The sequence below is a fragment of the Micromys minutus genome (assembly GCF_963924665.1).
Source record: "Micromys minutus genome assembly, chromosome: 4".
Lineage (NCBI taxonomy): Eukaryota > Metazoa > Chordata > Mammalia > Rodentia > Muridae > Micromys > Micromys minutus.
Window position 1 is genome coordinate 29743365 of NC_137973.1, and position 18769 is coordinate 29762133.

General features: G+C 40.7%; 1 protein-coding gene across 1 annotated transcript in view; it reads right to left on the reverse strand.

Moving 5' to 3' along the window:
* The window catches only part of SNX27 (sorting nexin 27), a gene marked incomplete at its 5' end in the record, with an annotated part of 67946 nt that overhangs the window by 26864 nt on the left and 22313 nt on the right, over positions 1-18769 (reverse strand). The window contains 2 exons of the mRNA XM_080915115.1: positions 1323-1387; positions 3616-3808. Coding sequence (XP_080771241.1) covers positions 1323-1387; positions 3616-3808 — 258 coding nt within the window. The remainder of the gene's footprint in view (positions 1-1322; positions 1388-3615; positions 3809-18769) is intronic.

Below are 18769 nucleotides of genomic sequence, written 5' to 3' on the forward strand. Positions count from 1 at the left end.
CTTTTAAGTAGGGAAATGGCAGTAAAATAGAACATCACTTTAAGAAGCTTAGCTGTGAATGGAGAAATATGGTTACCAAGAAACGAAATGCTGTTTTTTCTTTAGCATGAAAGATGAGTCATGCTTTCAGAGACACAGAAGCAAAGAGAAGTGGAGAAGGGGAGGGGAGAGGCAAGGAGGAGAAGAGAGAAAAGGGAAGGGAGGAAAGGAAAAGAGAAGGAAGAGGAGAGGATTCCTGCATTTCTCAGAGCAGCAGAATTATGGCAGTGAATTTCCAATTAGTCCTGCCATATATCCATTAAGAAGACCCCCAGTAGAAAAGAGACTCCTAAACCCAGTGCCTCGGGGCTTTGAGATCAGCCAGCCACTGTGTCACTTGTACATAACTTTATAGCATTCTAAATAGAATAAGTCACCATGTTTGTTGATTATCAGGGTCCACCAGACAATGTAGAAATACTCATAATATTACCTCAGAAATACACAGAGAGACTTGAATTTCAAAAAATACAATTTACCAACATGCAGGTCTAGAATAATCACTGTGGCTGCTGTTTGTTATCAGGTGAAAAAATTACCTTTAAAAAAACTTCAAAAATAGCAAACAAAGGGAAGACTGACAGGCAGACACACAGAGGAGCAGCACAGGGAAGAGAAGCAAGTACGTCTGGCTCCAGCTGAGAGAACAGAAGACTCACAAGGAAAACGTGTAAAGTTGGAGATCATCACATTCCAAATCAGTCAGACTCATACGAAAGACAAGCATGCTTTCCCTCACACCTGAACTTTGATTTTAACATATGTACAGGACATGAAAGGGAAAAGAGAGTCTAACAGAAAAAAGAAAGGGGAACAAAAGGGAATAATACAGAAGGAAAAAAAAAAAAAAGACTACATCACATTCTTCTCTCCTGTGCAGACTCTAGACATGAATGCACAAATATCAATGAACGACCAAGCAGGAGGGGTCCTTGGAGCCAGGAAGGAGGCCAGAGGGAAGTGACAAGGACATAATGAGGAGGGGACGTGGACAAAATACGATGACGTGTACATCTGCACATACATGTGCATCTGCACATACACGTGTGATTGAAAATACCAGGATGAACGTTATTATTTATAGCATAACTAAAAAACTAATTAAAACAAAAACCAGAGAAGGTGAACCTGGCTCTAGGTATTAAAGGGTAGATACACATGGAAAGGAAAGGGGAGAATCCCCTTATTCACAGAGCTGATTGTAATTCATCCCACAAATATTATCTATATTTTTCCCACAACAAGCTCAGCGAGCAAGATCAAGGAGGGGGGTGTTCACCAACCTCATCAGATTCAGACAGGAATTCCTGCATGATGTCGCTCTCACCAATGACTCGGATTGAACACACTGTAGGAAACAAAGACCATAAATCAGAGTATAAAGAACAGATTCAAAGGTTTACATGTAACCATCAGGCAAAGCATGGCCATACCTATCCGCAATTCTAGTTATTCAGAAACTGAAGCAGGAAGTTTCTGCAAGTTCAAGGTCAGCTTGACCTTTACAGAGTGATTTCTAGACTAACCTGAGCTATACAGCAAAACCTTGTATAAAAAAGTATACAAAGCCTTGCAGTGGTAGCTCATGCTTTTAATCACCGCATTCAGGAGGCAGAAAGAGGTCATCTCTGTAAGGTCTAGGCCAGTCTGGTCTATAGAATTGAGTCCCAGGACAGCCAGGTCTACACAGAAAAATATCTCGGGATATGGGGTGGGAGGGAATATATAGAAAATTTTAAATTAGCAGCAGGCAATTATAACCTAATATATGTATCCTTAGTATATGAATCTTAAGGCCTGGTAAAAATTCATCTAAATATGGTATTGAACAGTACAATAAAAGGAAATATAAAAATGCAGATTGCCAAAAATGTTAAATATAGAGAATTATAGCACATTCAAGGTTCCAGTCTTGTGGGATCATTTGTCATGTCAGAGCATAGGAAAAAGAGGTAGTGGAAGGAAGAGAAAGGTCAGGTAAGAATAGACCAAATATGAAATTGAAACAAGAGGAAACCATTTACCTGGCCTAGAAACAGCAAGTCAGAGAACATCTAACATCACTTTGGAAATGGGGCAGATAACCAAGAACGTGAGCTCAACAGAGCATCTAACTTCCCCTTCAAAGTATTCTATGGGAGACAGACAGAAGATAGAGAGACAGAGAGCAAGACACAGGGAAAGTGAGAACACAGGAAGGAGGGGAGGGAAGCAGGTAACTAAGTAACTGGTTATCTAATCTAGGGTAGCTCTCCACCCCAAAGATGGTCAATTACATTGACAATTCTCCTGCATTTTTGAAGTACCCTACCTAATATCCCTATAGGGGTTCCACCACTTCCAGGAAACAGCTCTTCAGGAAGAAGTTTAATTGCCAATGTTAGTTGGGTTTTTTGTTTGTCTGTCTGTTTGTTTTAATTGAATGACGACAATTAGTCTTTACATGGTTATTCTTTTAAACTAATATTCTTTTAAAAAAGTACTGCATAGTGTGGTGATCTGAATAAGAATGACTCCCATAGGCTCATGTGTTTGAATGTGTCAACTGACTGGTGGGAACTGGGAGGTATGGCCTTGTTGGAAGAGTGACACTGGGGGTAGGTATTGAAATTTCTACAGCTTACACCAGGCCCAGTCTCTCTCGTGCATGAGATATAAGCTCTCAACTATGGGCTCCAGAGCCCTGCCCATCCACCTGCCTGCCTGCTACTGTGCTCCCCATCATGATGATGGTCAGACTCACCCTCAAATTGTAATAAGTCCCCAATTAAATTCTTTCTTTTATAAGCTGCCTTGGTCATGGTATCTCTTCAAAGCAACAGAAATGTAATTAAGATATGCATTAGCAAGCTACATACCTATGGGATAATACACCAGGCAAGTGTCTTCTCATAACCACAAGTCATCTTATTCAGACCTGTGTCATTCCTTTGCCTTTCTAGAGAAACAAATACTGCAGTACCACATCTATGCAATCCTAAATTATCATTTGGAAGCTTTATTAATTTTCCCTATTGAGAACCAGGAGACTTTAGATTGTCAACAGCTAAGCAAACCTATACAGGAATAGCTGTAAAAGGAATAAGGAATACAGGACACCTCAATGAACCAAGAACCATCAATACACCATAGAAATGTATTTAAAGGTAAATATAACCCTATAAATAGAAGACCATGAAGGGCCACCAACAACTTCATTTTTCTGTTTTGAACTTCTCTGCAAGCTAGCAAATTGGGGTACTATCAACATAGTGAACATTTCAGCCTTGCCTTCATTTAACACTTTTTATCAGAAACATGATTTCCTGACACTACTAATGTTTAGGAAACATAACTAAATAATTTAGGAATTAGAATCTGTACTCATTCCGCATTTTAAACATTTTTAAAACTGACATTTATTTATCCATTCACCCATTTGGGTGGGGCACACACCTACCATTGCAAATGAATGGCAGTGAGAGGACAGCCTGTGTGAGTGGCTTCTCTTCTGCCTGTGGGTCTCGAGGTCTGAACTCAGGTCATTAGCTCTGGTGACAAGTGCCTTTACCTGCTAAGAAACGAAGCTTGGCTTACCCTTTTCTAGATATTCTTCCAACCCTCGACGCCGGGCATCTAGCTGTTGTTCTGATAATGAGAATGGCCACTTTCCTGGAAGTCGAGGAAATGTAAAGTTGGCAAACTCTCTCTTCAGGTTTTGGTGCAGTATGGCAAACTCCCGGTACCGCTTGGAACACAGCTGCCTCCCGGCCATGTAAACATTGTATACCTGGTAAGACAGAGGAACAAAAAACTCATAGTCATCTAAAATCAGGTGCATATTGGCTAGGTGTATTTCTATGCACTACACAAAGAATGTTCACAGCCATTTAATAAAAATGGCAAAGGTTCTATGTATGAATGAACTACCCCTTTTGAGAAGGTATGATCTTACTTTTTACCAGTTTCTCTAACAGCTAAATACCTTCAAAGGCTTTAAAAATTACCAGGTTGTAAGGGTGAATTTATTTTCAGAAAAGTAGAAGTTTCTCAAAACCATTGCAATGAATGCAATGAACAAGCAAGCTAATTAAGAAGGAAAGGAAAATCTAGGATTATTGTAGAGCAGCATGACTTGACCAACACGCACAACTCACACTAGCTAGCTCTATAGTCATTTCAAAGGTAGTCAGGGGACAACTTGTGGAAGTCATTGTGTGGGTCCCAGGAAAAGTCAGGTTTTCAGGCTAACGTTGGCCTTTACTTGCTTAACCATCTCGCTGACCCTATCGTCATTTTGTTTTATTTCCTCTCTCATTGTTGGCACCTATCTGGCTTGTTTCTGAATTTAGCTGGTAGCTAGTGAAACTGCTGCTCTAAACCTCTGTATATATGCCTCCCGTTGTATACACAGAGGTAAGAACTGGGTTGAGGAATTAAAAATAAGTCCATTTTAGCCTCAGAAGACAATGTCCAACCAAGCTGTAAGATTTTTAACAACTTGTACTCCTTTCTAGAGCATGGAGGAAAACATCTTCTGAGGGGCTGGGGAGGAAGTATGATCAGTGGAGAGCTTGCTTAGCATGCAGGAGCCCTGCGTCTGATCCCCAGCACCACATAACAGGTTATGGTGGACATACCCATAATCCCAGCACTAGGGAGTCATCCTCAGATGTACAACAAATTCAAGGCCAGCCTGGGCTATATGAAATGTATTTCTGCCAACAGAATGAGTGTGAAAAGACTTCTGGATGGTCCTAATTTATTTTTCCCAAGTTACTAGTCAGGACAGTTGATTCCTTATCAACCTGTCACACAAACAACTTACTAAGGCCGTGACCTTTCCTTTTTAGATCATCTCCAACACCCCATGTTAATCTCAATACCACAATCTAAGACATGCTAACTTTTAAAAGTCCACAGTCAGCTAGGCCTGGTGGCTTGTGCATTCAATCCCAGTACTCAGTACTCAGAAAGAAGACAGATTTCTAAATCTGACACCAGCCTTGTCTACAGAGTGAGTGAGTTTCAGGACAGCCAGGGCTACACAGAGAAACCGTGTCTCAGGATAAAAAATAAAAAAGTTCTACAATCTTTAAAGGTTCAGCCTCTTTAAACATCCAAAGTCTCTCTTAACATACAAAGTTTCTCTGAGATGAATATTTTCTCCCTATGATTTATTGTCCAAGTATCCCTTTCTGTTCTGTTTTTTTGTTTTAGTTTTTCTGAAACAGGGTCTCTCTGTGTAGCTCTACATGTCCTGAAACACTCTATAGACCAGGCTGACCTTGATCTGCTTGCCTCTACCTCCCAAGTACTGGGACTAAAGGTGTGCTCCACCACTTTGTGAAATACCAATTGTGGTTTACCTAGTGTTACATTAAACTTGTGTGCACTTTTCACGGATTTGTAGAGTTCAGTAGTTTCTTTTGTTTTGAGATGTTTGTATGTTTCACTGTGTTGCCCAGTTGGCCCCAAACTCCTGAGCTCAAGTGATTTCCTGCTAGAGCCAAAGGAACAAGCCACCACTTCCAGCTCTATGTGGTTTTTCTACCGGAATTTTTGTTTGCTTGTTTTTGAGACAAGGTCTCAATGTGTAGTACAGGCTAGCCTCAAACTTAAGATTCTCTAGCCCATGCTTCCCAGATGCAATGTGCAACAGGCGTGTGCCACCATGCCTTTTGTTGTTGTAGTTGACATATCTCTTTCACATGTTCACAGTGTGAATATCTTCTCCCATTTTCACTGTTTCTGCTTTATTTAAGGGTCTTTTGAATACTTAATGGTTTTAGGTGTCTGTCTTAGATCGGTCTCATACAGAACTCACTGTGTAACTGCAGCTGGCCTTCAACCTCTCTAGGGCTGGGCCATCACACATGACAGATTACAACCCTTTCTTCCTTGCTAACAATTCCACAAAACACTGCAAAATGCTCTGAATTTTAAGAGTGTAATTATCACTCTTTTTCATAAAGAACACTTTTATGTTCAAAGGAGATTTTTTTTTCTACCCATGGATTCAAAGCAAAAGTACAGTGTGGTAAAGCATGCAGTCAAGAAGTAGAGGTAGGAGGATCACTGTAAACAAGTAAGGCCAGTGTAGTCTACACACAAACTCTGGCTCAATAAAACCAGAATAAGATCTAAAACCTACTTGTCAATATTTATTACTGAGAACTGTACTTTTTTCTATAAGTTGGAATTCCACTGACTTATTTTCTCATTTTCTTTTTTTAACTTATGTTTCTTTTTAATTATTTTCCCTAAATACTGCATAATGCTTTATAGGGTACCTAAGCTGATGTCCTCAAGTGGTGCATAGTCAACCTCTTACTATAAATAAAAAACTGGACACAAAACACAAAACAACTCTTCCCAGAAATTTGACAACAGACAGCTAGTAACTGTGATCCCTAAGACAAATAAACAGTAGGTCAAAGTAGCTAGATTTGTGGGGCTATGCACACTAGAGGGTGCTAAACACAAGCAGGCTCCAGGTCACCTTCAATTCTGACTGAACTGCAAGCAATTCAAGGAAAGAACTCTCACCAGGGGGTAAGGTAAATGAACAACTCTCAGAGTTCACACTGTGTTTAGAACAATTCAACTTTCCTCCAACCAGGGGAAAAAAAAAAAGACTTCCCTGAATTTTGTGGCTTTTAGAAGAGAACTCAAAGGGCCTGCTCTAGGAAGGAGACTAAATTAGTTCTAGGGTGGTGGTGGAGCAGCCTTTAATCCCACCCAGCAATCAGAAGGCTGAGGCAGTTGGATCTCTGTGAGTTGGAGGCTAGCTTAGTCTATAAATGGAGTTCCAGAACAGCCAAGGCTGCTAAACAGAAATCCTGTCTTGAAAAAACAAACCAACATTAGTCCTGAGTGGGAGCTCTTCTAGCTGGATGTACCTCACTCATACAGCACTCCCCCAGCTTCCTCAAGGCTTGATCCCCAACAATTTGTAATTTATTGTTCATCTGTTTTTAAGCTATACAGTGCCAGGTATGTTGGTACATGCATTTAATCTCAGCATTCTGGGGGCAAAGGCAGGCAGGTCTCTGAATTCAAAAGCACCCTGGCTGACATAGTGAATTCCATGAGTCCCTGCCTGATACACACACATCTCAAAACCCACATGGTGAAAATTCACCCACAATAAACAAACAAATGCACAGTAAGTAAATACAAATAAATGCAGAGAGAGAGAGAAAGAACTTGTCTGTTGTGTAGACACTCAGGTAGCAATGGAAGAACACTGAGAACCCTTGATCTCCCTCCCCAGCTGCCACCCAAGAGGACCTGAATGAAGCCCAGCATCAGTAACATAAGGAGAACTGCAGCAAACCTAAACCAAATTCACAACTTACCCAGGTCCCTAACAGAAAAGGCCCGAGCACTCCAGTGCTCATAGTTTTCCTACACATGGTGTTTTGGAGTCAAATACCATAAACAACAACAAAGCGGAGTATCCTTTTCCCCTCCAATACCTATGAGGAACAATGAAACAGTTACATGAGGACACAGATGCTGTGGTGGTGTGAATGAGAAGGGTCCCCACAGGCTTAGATATTTGAACACTTCATCAGTTCCCTCTCCAGCAACGCATCTGCCTGCATGCCACCATGCTTCCCACCAAGATGACAATGGACTAAACCCATGAAAATGTGATGTCAGAAGAAAAGGTGTGAAACGGGTGTGAACAGATGAAGAATGCTAGCAAATATGAAAACCAAGTGCAAACATCAAATGAAAATGGCACAAAAATAAAAAGCACAGTGTGAGAGAAGAGAATTCCTCTTTCAGTCTTGTTAGTAACAGTGATGTCAAAGAGCTTAAAACAGAGCAGCTAACATCAACTAACAGAAACAAGAGAACACAGGAAAGACAAAACAGCCAAAAGCTCCAGCAATACCAGTCTAACAAACAAGAAACTAGACGTTGTGGTAAATATTAAAAAGATGGCTTAACCTTTTATCAACCCCTGAGGTCTCACTCCGCGCGTGCGAATGTGGAGTGAGCGCACACCATGCAGTCTCACACAACCTGGTGCTCCTTGTGCCTCAGTTCACCCTACCGCCCCGCTGGTTCTGCCCTGGGTGGACACGACCGCCCCGGCGTGTTCCTTTCCTCCACCGCCCGGTAGCTTATCAAGCAGGTTTATATGTTAAATTCTCAACCCACAAACCCTCTACACAAAAAGCTTAAAACCAATGGACAAAGATACAAACTGCCCTTCTATATGAGATAAAAAAGACCTATAGAAACCCTTAGAAATAATAATAACCTCATCAAGCTAGAGATGCACCGAGAGAAACATATACATCTGCCTCCCTCTTCTTTCCTCCTGAATCTCCCCTCTCCTCCTCTTACATTTTCCTAGCCTTCCCCCACCTACCTCTCCACTGTCCAATCATGTATCACCTTAACACCAACCCACAACTGGAATCTTAGGAAGACAAGGAGGCAAAAGAAATACCTCAACAGCTGAGAGCACTGACCAATGCTCCAGAGAACCCAGGTTCAGTTCTCATCACGGTGAGTTACAGTCCTCTGTGACTCCGGTTCCAGGGATTCTACACCCTCCTGTGGTCTCCAAGAACAAGAAGCATGCATGTGATGCATACACACGCATGCAGGCAAAATACCCACACACATCAAATAAATCTTTAAAAAATCTTTTTAAAGAAAGCTAAAAGAAAAAGAATGAAAAACTGAAGAAATACAGACACACTGGCTGAAATTTTTCTAAAACTAACAAAATATACTAAATCAGCTTCCCTAAATAGGATAAATACTGAGAAAAACCCTCTTAAGACTTACATAAATCAAAGATAAAGAAAAAAACTTTGAAGACGCCAGAGGGGGTTAAAATATTATATAAAAAAGACCAAAAAAATAAACAAAAATGAGCAAACTTCTCATCACAAACTATACAAACCAGGAGTCTACAATGTATGTGTGGTTTGTGTGTGTGCACGCACACGCACATGCACGCATGTGCAGCCATATGTCCGGAGATTCAGAAAGCAATGTTGAGGATTGGGCTCTTCTTCTACCCTGTGGATACTATGTATGGCACTCCAGTTGTTAGACTTGGCTGCAGGCACACTTTTACCCCTTGAGCCAATCTCACCAGCCCATGACATGACATTCTTATAATTAAGAAAAAGATTAAACCATAGTTCGGAGTCCTATAAAAGTATCTTTCAGCTGGGATCCACAGTGCACACCTTTAATCCTAGCACTTAGAGGCAGAGACAGGCAGATCTCTATGAGCTTGAGGCCAGCCATTGGCTTGGAACTTGCTATATAGTTAGTCCCAAACTCATATCTGCTATATCCTAGGCTGGCCTGGAATTCCCTATGCAGTCTATGCTGATCTTAAATTTACAATAATTTTCCTGCCTCAACCTCCCATGTGCTAGCTAGGATTATAGGCTTGCAGTCACTCTGGCTCTCAAAACTTTTTCCAACAGGAACTGAGCTTTAGTTCTAGCCCTGTGAGTCTTTGGTTGATCTCTAGTTTCACATAAACTCAGAACAGTGGTACATTCCTGTAATCCCAACACTCAAGAGCTTCAGACAGGAGGATCTGGAGTCCAGGGTCATCCTTTGAGGTCAGCCTGGGATGCATAAACTTTTCAGACCAACAAAATTGAAGGACATATTGTCTATAATAGATTTGCATACAAGAAATAAATGATAACTAAAGTTCTTTGGGCAGAGGGAATGTAATTCCAGATGAAAACTATATTTACACAAAGTAACGAACTACACCAAAAATAGTATGAGGTTAAATTGACCTTTTATTTTATTTTTGCTCACTATTTTCAGTCTTTTTAGAAAGTTACTGAGAAGACCCAGGAGTGCACTTGTGAGGCAGAAGCCAGCGGATCTCTGTGAGTTTGAGGCAAGCCTGTTCTACATAGTGAGTACCAGGACAACCAGAGCTAAATAAAGAGACCCTGTCTAGAAAAATAAACAACAACAAAAAAGTAATTGGCTTTGGGCCCATGAAACGACTCAGCAGAAGAAGCACTTGCTGAGTCAGCCTGCCAGCCTGAGTTTCATTCTCATAGTCCACAGTAGAAGGTGAGAAACAGCTCCCAAAAGTTGTCTTCTGGCCTCCACAAGCACACAGCAGTGTAAGCACACCCCCTCCCATACACGCAGACACACGCGCGCGCGCGCGCGCACACACACACACACACACACACACACACACACACACACACACATATTAATAATAAATAAATATTTTTTAAAAAATTGGAGGCTGGCTCAGTGCACACACCGAATCTTAGAACCAGGGTAGCCAGGGCTAGAGGTAACTTAGTGATAACCTCCCTTGCACAGGCTCTGAGTTTGACCCCAGCCAACCTCCCCAAAAGGTATCATATAAAGCAAAGTTAACAATGTCACAGAATTACAATATAAAACTAAATGAATAATAACACTAATTATTACTAATTGTTACTAATAATAACACTAATATAAAGAATGGAGGTATGACACTCATAAAAATAAGATATTTGAAAGTAGATGTTTATAAATTAGGATGTATATTCAGAACAAATAAAACAATAAATCACACCTAATAAAACAATAGTAGAGATAATTATTCTATTAAGCCAAAAGGAGGCAGAAGTGTAAAAAAAAGAATGAAGTTAAATGAGACCTAAAGAATAAGTAAGATGATGGCAGGCGGGGTACCCACTGAAAGCAGTGATTACACTGTCAGTAATTTAATACTTCAAATAAAGACTAACACTACCAGGCTACATGAAGAAACCGGTTAGAAGCTATTGTAAAAAAAAGTATCTGTATACTTTAAAACCTGGAATGTTAGCACACACCTTTAATCCCAGCACACAGGGAGGCAGACAGATCTCTGTGAGTCCAGCTTGGTCTACATTGTATGTTCTAGGACAGCCAGAGTTACATAGTGAGACTTTTCTAAAAAAGGGAGGGGGGAGGGAGGGAGAGAGGGAGGGAGGGAGGGAGGGAGGGGAGGAGAGGAAGGAAAAGAAAGTAAAAGAAGGAAACCCCTGACACACTATTTTAATTATATAGACAGCACAAAAGAAAGAGTATAGTAAAAATAATCAAAATAAAGTTGAAGTAGACAGAGAAGCATTTTTAGAACAAAGGGGACTACCAGGGATAAAGATTTCATAATGTTCAAGAAGTCAGTCCATCAATAATAGCTTTTTATACATAAAGAAAAATGTATAAAACTCAAGATTCTTCTTCAGGTATTATTACATAAACTCATTGTAAACCAATGTTCCTACTGATAAAAGCTCTGAACAAAACACACACAAACAAACCTGAGTATTTTAAACAGTGTTCTACAAAGCTCTTAAAATGTAGAGGAGAGCCAAAGCATCAGGCAGAGTGCACAGGGTACCCCACTTGTTTACTGTCAACATGACACAGCTAGAGACCTTTGAATAAGGGGCTCTACTTACAAGAAAATGGCCCTGATAGAATGGTTATAGAAAACCCTGTGGGGATTCTTTTCATTTTAAAAATTATTTATTTTTATTTTATGTGTATTGGTGTTTTGTCTGCATGTCTAAGGGTGTAAGATCCTCTGCAATTGGAGTTACAAACAGTTGTGATCTGCTATGTGAGTAAAATCCAGGTCCTCTGGATTCACTGAGCCATCTCTCTAGCCTGGGCATTTTCTTGATTAATGACTGATGTGGGTGCCGCCAGCCCTGGGCAAAGTAGTCCAGGACCTGTGCTTCAGTTCCTGCCTCCAGATTCCTGCCTTAAGTTCCTGACCTGATTTCCCTGGGTGATAGACTACAAGGTTTAAGATAAAATAAACCCCTTCCTGGACAAGGTACTTTTGGTTATGATGTTTATCACAGCAATAGAAACACTAAGTAAGACAGAAATTGGTACCAGGTCATGGGGTATTATTGTGACAAATTTGACCATTGGGGGGAGGTTGTGGAAGGACTTTGGAACTTTGGGACAGAAATGCCACTGAGTGTTCAGAGTTTAATGAGCAATGCTCTCGATGCAGACACTGAAGGACAGGCTTGTGACTCTTTAGAAGAAGTCCATTATAGAGCTTTAAGAACCTGTGGTTCTCGTCAGCTATAGCTGAAGAATTGTCTGTGATTGGCAAGAAACCAGAACTACTGTGGAGAGCAGGTGTGGCAGCACGGGTAAGGGGCACTGCCACAGGGGGCAACCTAGGACAGACATTCTCTCTGCCAAAATTATAAAGAAGGGGGAGATGTGGAGAGCAGGTGTGGCGGCAGTCCAAAGATGGCGCATGGGACTCCGGCCTAGTCTTGTGACTAGCACCTGACTTCCTCCTGCCCCCCCCCATATTAGCCACTCCCACCATGACTCTAGATCAGGCCAGATGACCCAGACCTATGAACTGCAGCCACGCAGCATGGACTGAGGAGGTGGAGTTGAGAGAAGATAAAAGGGACTGAGCTTGGGGGCAGGGAGGAGAGAAAAAGAAGCAGCAAGAGAAACAGAAAGGAGACAGATTTTCACTTGCATGCTGTAAGGTTCTTGAATAAACCACTTTGAGAAGAACGCTTTTTCTGCTGGTTGGAGACAGTAGCGACAAGCTACAAAGCAAAATGTTACTTTGCTAGAATGATTAATACTGGCCAGCTAGGACTGAACAATTAGCTGTGATTTAGAAGAGAACTACATGCCTTGAATCCCAGCACTCAGGTGGCAGAGACAGGCAGATCTCTGTTGAGTTCAAAGCCAGCCTGGTCTACAGATCAAATTCCAAGACAGTTATGGCTATAAACCCTGTCTCAAATAAACAACAAAGAAGAGGAGGAAGAAGAAGAGTAGAAGGAGTAGAGAAAGGTTATAGCCTTAGTAAATGATATGTTTACATACCAAATTAGCATAGGGTCAACTATCCTGGCTAGTTTATTGTAAAACTGACTCAAACTTAGACACATGTCTGGGAAAAGGGAACTTAAAAAGAAAATGTCTCTGTAAAATTGGCCTTAGGGCATTTCCGTGATTATGATTTTTGTGGAAAACCTAGCTCACCAAAGATGGTGTCATCCCTGAGCAGGTAGCTCTGAGCTGAGTAAGAAAGCAGGCTGAGAAGCCATCAGGAGCATTCCTCCATGTACCTGCTTTCAAGTCCTTGCCCTGACTTCTTCAGTGATGGATTGTGGCCTAAGAGTTGTAAACTGAAATAAACCCTTGCCTCATCAAGTTACGTTTGGTCATGGTGTTTTATTATAGCAACAGAAAGCCTAAGACACAGGGTTAACTAACTACTTTTAGGGGACTTTTCACTGCAATGGATATCAGTAACCAAGAAGCACAACTTGAGCAATTACAACTGTGAAGAAGCTAGAAAGATGGCATGAGCCTACACTCCCAACTGTTAGAGAGGCTGAGGCAGGAGGATCACTTGAGCCAAGAGTTTGGGGCTAGCACAAAACTATATATTGAGATTCCCCCTGATCTCTTAACAACAAAAAACCTCCAAAAGAAAATCTAACATCTCCTTGGCTTAAACAGGAAAAGAATCACAAGCAACTGAGGCTGGCATAGGAATAAGTAATAAAGATACTTAGAGGAAGAGCCAGAGATGAGGATCTATTCTATGAACAAACAATTTAGACTCATCTCTATTTGAATGTTGTGTACAGACACAGAAAGTACAGCTGGTGCTGGGGAAGACTCAGGGGCAAAGTAGGTAAGTCAAGCTCTGTCAGACACAAGGTTGAGAAAGATATTTTGTGACATGTATATGGTTAACCAAACTAAGATTTATTCCACCAGGCATGGTGGTACACACTTGTAATCCCAGCACTTGAGAAACATAGACAAGAGAATCAGGAGTTGTACTGGCTTTGAAATAAGCTTGAGGCCAGTTTGGGCTACATGAAACCATCTCAAAACACAGCAGAAGGGGCTTGGTAGATAAAGTACCTGCTGTGCAAACATGAGGACCAGAGTTCAGATCCCAACCTGTAATGCTAGCCCCTCAATGGTGGAAGGAGAGGCCCTAAGGCAAGTCAGCTAGCTAGACAAGCTAAATTGGAGAGTTCTGGGTTCTAGTAGTCTCAGTATATAAGACAGAGCATGATCCAGGAAGACATTAATTCTCAACTTCAACATATGCAAACACACCCACCAACCCACAGGCATGCAAATGTACATGCATACTATACATACATACACATACCACATGTTTCCATGAACTCATCCAGACATGAAATATATATATACATGATACACATGTAACACACATACATACATGCATAAAGGCATACATACACACACACTCAAAACCAATGCTAAGAAGTGAACTGAGATTGACGATGATTACAAAGCCATCACTATTCTTTAGAAGACTATAGAACCCAGTCTACACAGTGAGACAGTCACAATATCCAGGATACACGTAAAAATTAATATAAAGAGTTAGGAACAGTCATTCTCAAAGGAAAGCCACTCAGTTGAAGACAACCCCAAAATGAATTAAGAATTGAAATGTCCAGATATAAACAGTCAACAGACAGAAACAAGTCCAGAAAAAAAGAATTACTTGTTTATCAGCAGGTTCTCAACAATAATACTGAGATACTTAAATGGGGAAAGCATATTCTCTTCCAAATAAGTTGCTAAAACAACTGGCTATCTGCTTTTAAAAATAGATAAAAGAACCTTGGTGCTGTGAGCAAGACGGTTGATAAGTGGGGCCTAAGATATTTCTTTCCACAACAAAGTGCAAATCAAAGAAAAAGCAGGCGTTTCAGCAGAGAGTCTGATGCACAGCTACTACCTCCCGCCCTGCCCAGGAAGCAGCTGGACAAGCTAAGCTGACTTGAGTGAAGTGGTATGTGACAGAGACAATGGGCAGCACAGAGACACACAGTGCTCTTATAAGGAAGGTGGCTAGGGGATGGAGAGATGATTAAAAACACTTGCTGCTCTTGTAGGACCTCAGTTTGGTTCCCAGGACTCATTCCAGGTAGCTCACAACTGCCTGTAACTACAGGTTCAAAGGATTCAACGCCCTCTCCTGGCCTCTGTAGGTACTCATATACACACAAATAAAAACTATATGTTTATATATTTAAACAGGCCAGGGCATGCTTATATATAAATGTGTGTGCGTATGTGTGTTTAAAGGAATAGGAATAGGGTGGCACATGCCTTTAATCCCAACAATAAGCCTGGTCTACATACCAATATCCAGGTCACCTGAGGCTAAACAGTGAGACCATATCTCCAAAAATAATACATAAATGAAATGAATAAAAATAAACTAAAATAATGAAGGGATCTATAGTCCTTATCTTCTCTCTCAAGATCAACCCTGAACCAAGAGGGTCTCTATATGGCAAGAAAAACATAAACAAGAGGCCCATGGATACCTGAAAGATTTGCTGTTAAATAGATTGCAACCAGCACAGGCCCTGGGCTGTTTGGGGAGCAGCCCAATTATTATTTTCACTGTTCATTAGACTGTAACTACATTGTACTCATCCACCCCTCCCAAGCTCCTACGGTCATCCTAAGACCTCTACACCTGAGCCTTATAAAGCAGCAAAGTACCTTCCCCTAGGCTTGATGGATCCAGACCTGTGAATCTCTACACTGTTTCATTCACCTTGCATTAAGCCCTGACCACCCATTTCCCCTCTACACCAGGAAGCAGACATGCACGTTAGTCATAGAAGCCAAGCGAAGTTACCCATGCAGCCCTCTAGGCCCACTGGTTCCATCTGGCTCCCATGAGCACTAGATTCTGATGTATTTTCTGCTTTGCTACATGCCACGCTGCGGATATGCATACTACCTAAACTCATCAGCATGGCCCTACACCAACACTGTCCTTAAAATGTGATGATAATACACTCTGCTCTGTACCAGCTCCACCTCACCTATATTCTACAGGCCCTCCATGGTAAAGCCACCTCCATACAACCCACAGAACCAACCTGCCCAAAAGAGCTGTATTCTGGCTGATACTATAACCATACAATTTATGCAACACTAAAATATTCAGACATCACCAAAGTTGATTATACCAGTAAAAGCTACACAGACACTACATTAAAGAACTCACCCTTAACCAATACCAGTGAACCCTATTCAAGCAACCGTGCAGGATACACGGCAGGAAATCTTTCCATTTTCTTAATGAAAACCACCCTGTAAAACTGATACAGACTGAGCTGACAAGATGGTTCTGTGGGTAAAAAGCACTGGCCACATGAGCCTGGTAAATATGATTCCTAATCCTGTGGTGAGAGAGACTGGACTTTAGGGGATCTGACACCTTCTTCTAGCCTCTTTGGGCACCAGACATTCATGTTGTATACATACATCCATATAAGCTAAACACTCATGCACATAAAATTTAAAAAGAAAAAAAGATAGGAAGAAAGAAGGAAGGGAGAAAGGAAAGAGAAAGACAGGAGGAGAAACATACTCAGTGAAGAGCTGATGAAATTTTTTAAGATCTTGGAGAAGGTAATTCAGGTTATCAGATTTAAGCAATATAAGATTTTCTCCGAGGCATCTTATGACCAAATAGCAAAAGAATAATACAAAAAGGGAAATCCTAGAAACGAGCCAGGTGTGTTAAAGCTTGCCTATTAACCCCAACACTTTGGAGATGGAGGAGGGCAGGGAATTCATCATTATTCTCAGCCACATAGTGTGAGACCAGCCTGAGCTACATAAAGCCCTACCTCAATAAAGGAAAGACACAGGCTGGGCAATGGTGGCGCACACCTTTAATCCCAGCACTCAGGGAGCAGAAGCAGGAGGATCCTCTGAGTTTGAGGCCAACGTGGTTTACAGATCAAGTTCCAGGACAGTCAGGGCCACAGAGAAACTCTGTCTTCAAAACATATGCAGGCACACAACACAGCTCTGCTTCTAAACTGCTGAGGTAATGTCAGGTTTGTGCTCCTGCCACCGTGCCTTCCCTGCCATGACAGACACTATAAGACAATGATGGGAAATTTCCAACCCCATATACATCTTTAAAATAAAAGTTAAATCATGTATGAGAAAATCATTATACTAACATCAGAGTCTCAATTGAAACTTTATAAGCCAGAGGAGAAAGGAATAGTACATTTAAAGTCCTGAAAGAAAAAACTGCCACACTAATTAATACACTCAATAAAGCTGTCTATCAAAAAGAAAAAAGAAAAAGAAGAAAAAACGAAATCTTTTTGAGAGAAGTAAAAAACTGAAGCAATCCATCATTACGTTAGAGTCCTCTACCAGATTTAAAAAAAAAAAAATCAAACGGTAATGATTATCATGAAGATACAAAGCTCTAGTGGAATACATATACAAAAGAGGAAGAGAAAATAATTGAACCTTATTAATACAAAAAATCAAACCACAAAAATAAATGAAAAATATACAAAATTACTAGAAAAAATATCATATGACAAGAACATGTTTTTACTTATTGATAATCTTGAAAGTGACCAGATTAAATTCCCCCTTAAAAGATATAGACTGACTAGATTAAGGACCAATACTAAGCTACCTGTAAGAAACTTACTTTACAAAGTAAAGAAAAAGACCAAAAGTAATGAATGAAAAATGTAAAATCAGACAAACAAAAACTAAGAGCAAGCAATAGTAGCTAAAATAGGTTTTAAGTAAAAAAAAAAAACAACAAAAAATATAATGAAATAAAAGTTATCAATACATAGTGAAAAAGGGACAAATTCAACAAAAAGAAACAAGAATTGCAAATATATGTACGCCCCAAAGCATACAATTATATAGATCAATACTATTATAACTAAAGAGAGAGACTCTAGAACAATAAATAGTTAGAAACTTGACACGACACCTTCATCACTGAGTAATCAATCATCCAGATCCCTCCAAAATACCAACAACAAAAAGTCAAGGCTAATCTATTCCAAAGACTAAAAGCACCCCCCAAAAATTTATACAACACTTTAAGAGTTACAGAATACACATTTACTTCATCATCAAATAGAATCCTACGGAACTGTCTGTATGTTAGGGTATAAACCAAGTTTCAACAAAATCAAAGGTTATAATCATAACCTGTATCATCTCTTCTAGTCTGTCTGTCTGTCTGTCTCTCTCCTTCCCTCTCTCTCTCATACACACACACTCTCTCTCTCTCTCTCTCTCTCTCTCTCTCTCTCTCTCTCTCTCATACACACATACACACACATACACACACACACACACACACACACACACACACAAGAAATCAGAAACCAGTACAAAAAAACAGTACATTGTAAGTATAACGGTGGGGGGGGTAGTTTTAGTTTCTTGGCTTTTGGGCTTTTTGCTATTTTTTATTAAGACAGGGTTTCTTTGTGTAGCCTTGGTTGTCCTGGAACTCAGGCTGTAGACCAGGCTGGTCTTTAGCTCCAAGATCCACCTGCCTCTGCTTCCCAAGTGCTGGGATTAAAGGCACATGCCACCACTGCCCAGCTAAAAGTATAATTTAAAGACATGAGTTATTAAATATCAGTATGAGGCATGAAATGTTAAATTACTGGTCAGGGAAGCCCCAAAAGTCCTTAAAACAGCGGCTGTTGCATTGCTCTCGCTTACCTATCAAACTAGATGATCAGGGCTGAAGAGATGGTTCAGTGGTTAAGAACACTACTGCTCTTCCAGAGGACCTGAGTTCAAATCCCAACCACCACATGGTGGCTCACAACCATCTGTAATGGAATTCAATGCCCTCTTCTGATATGTCTGAAGACAGTGT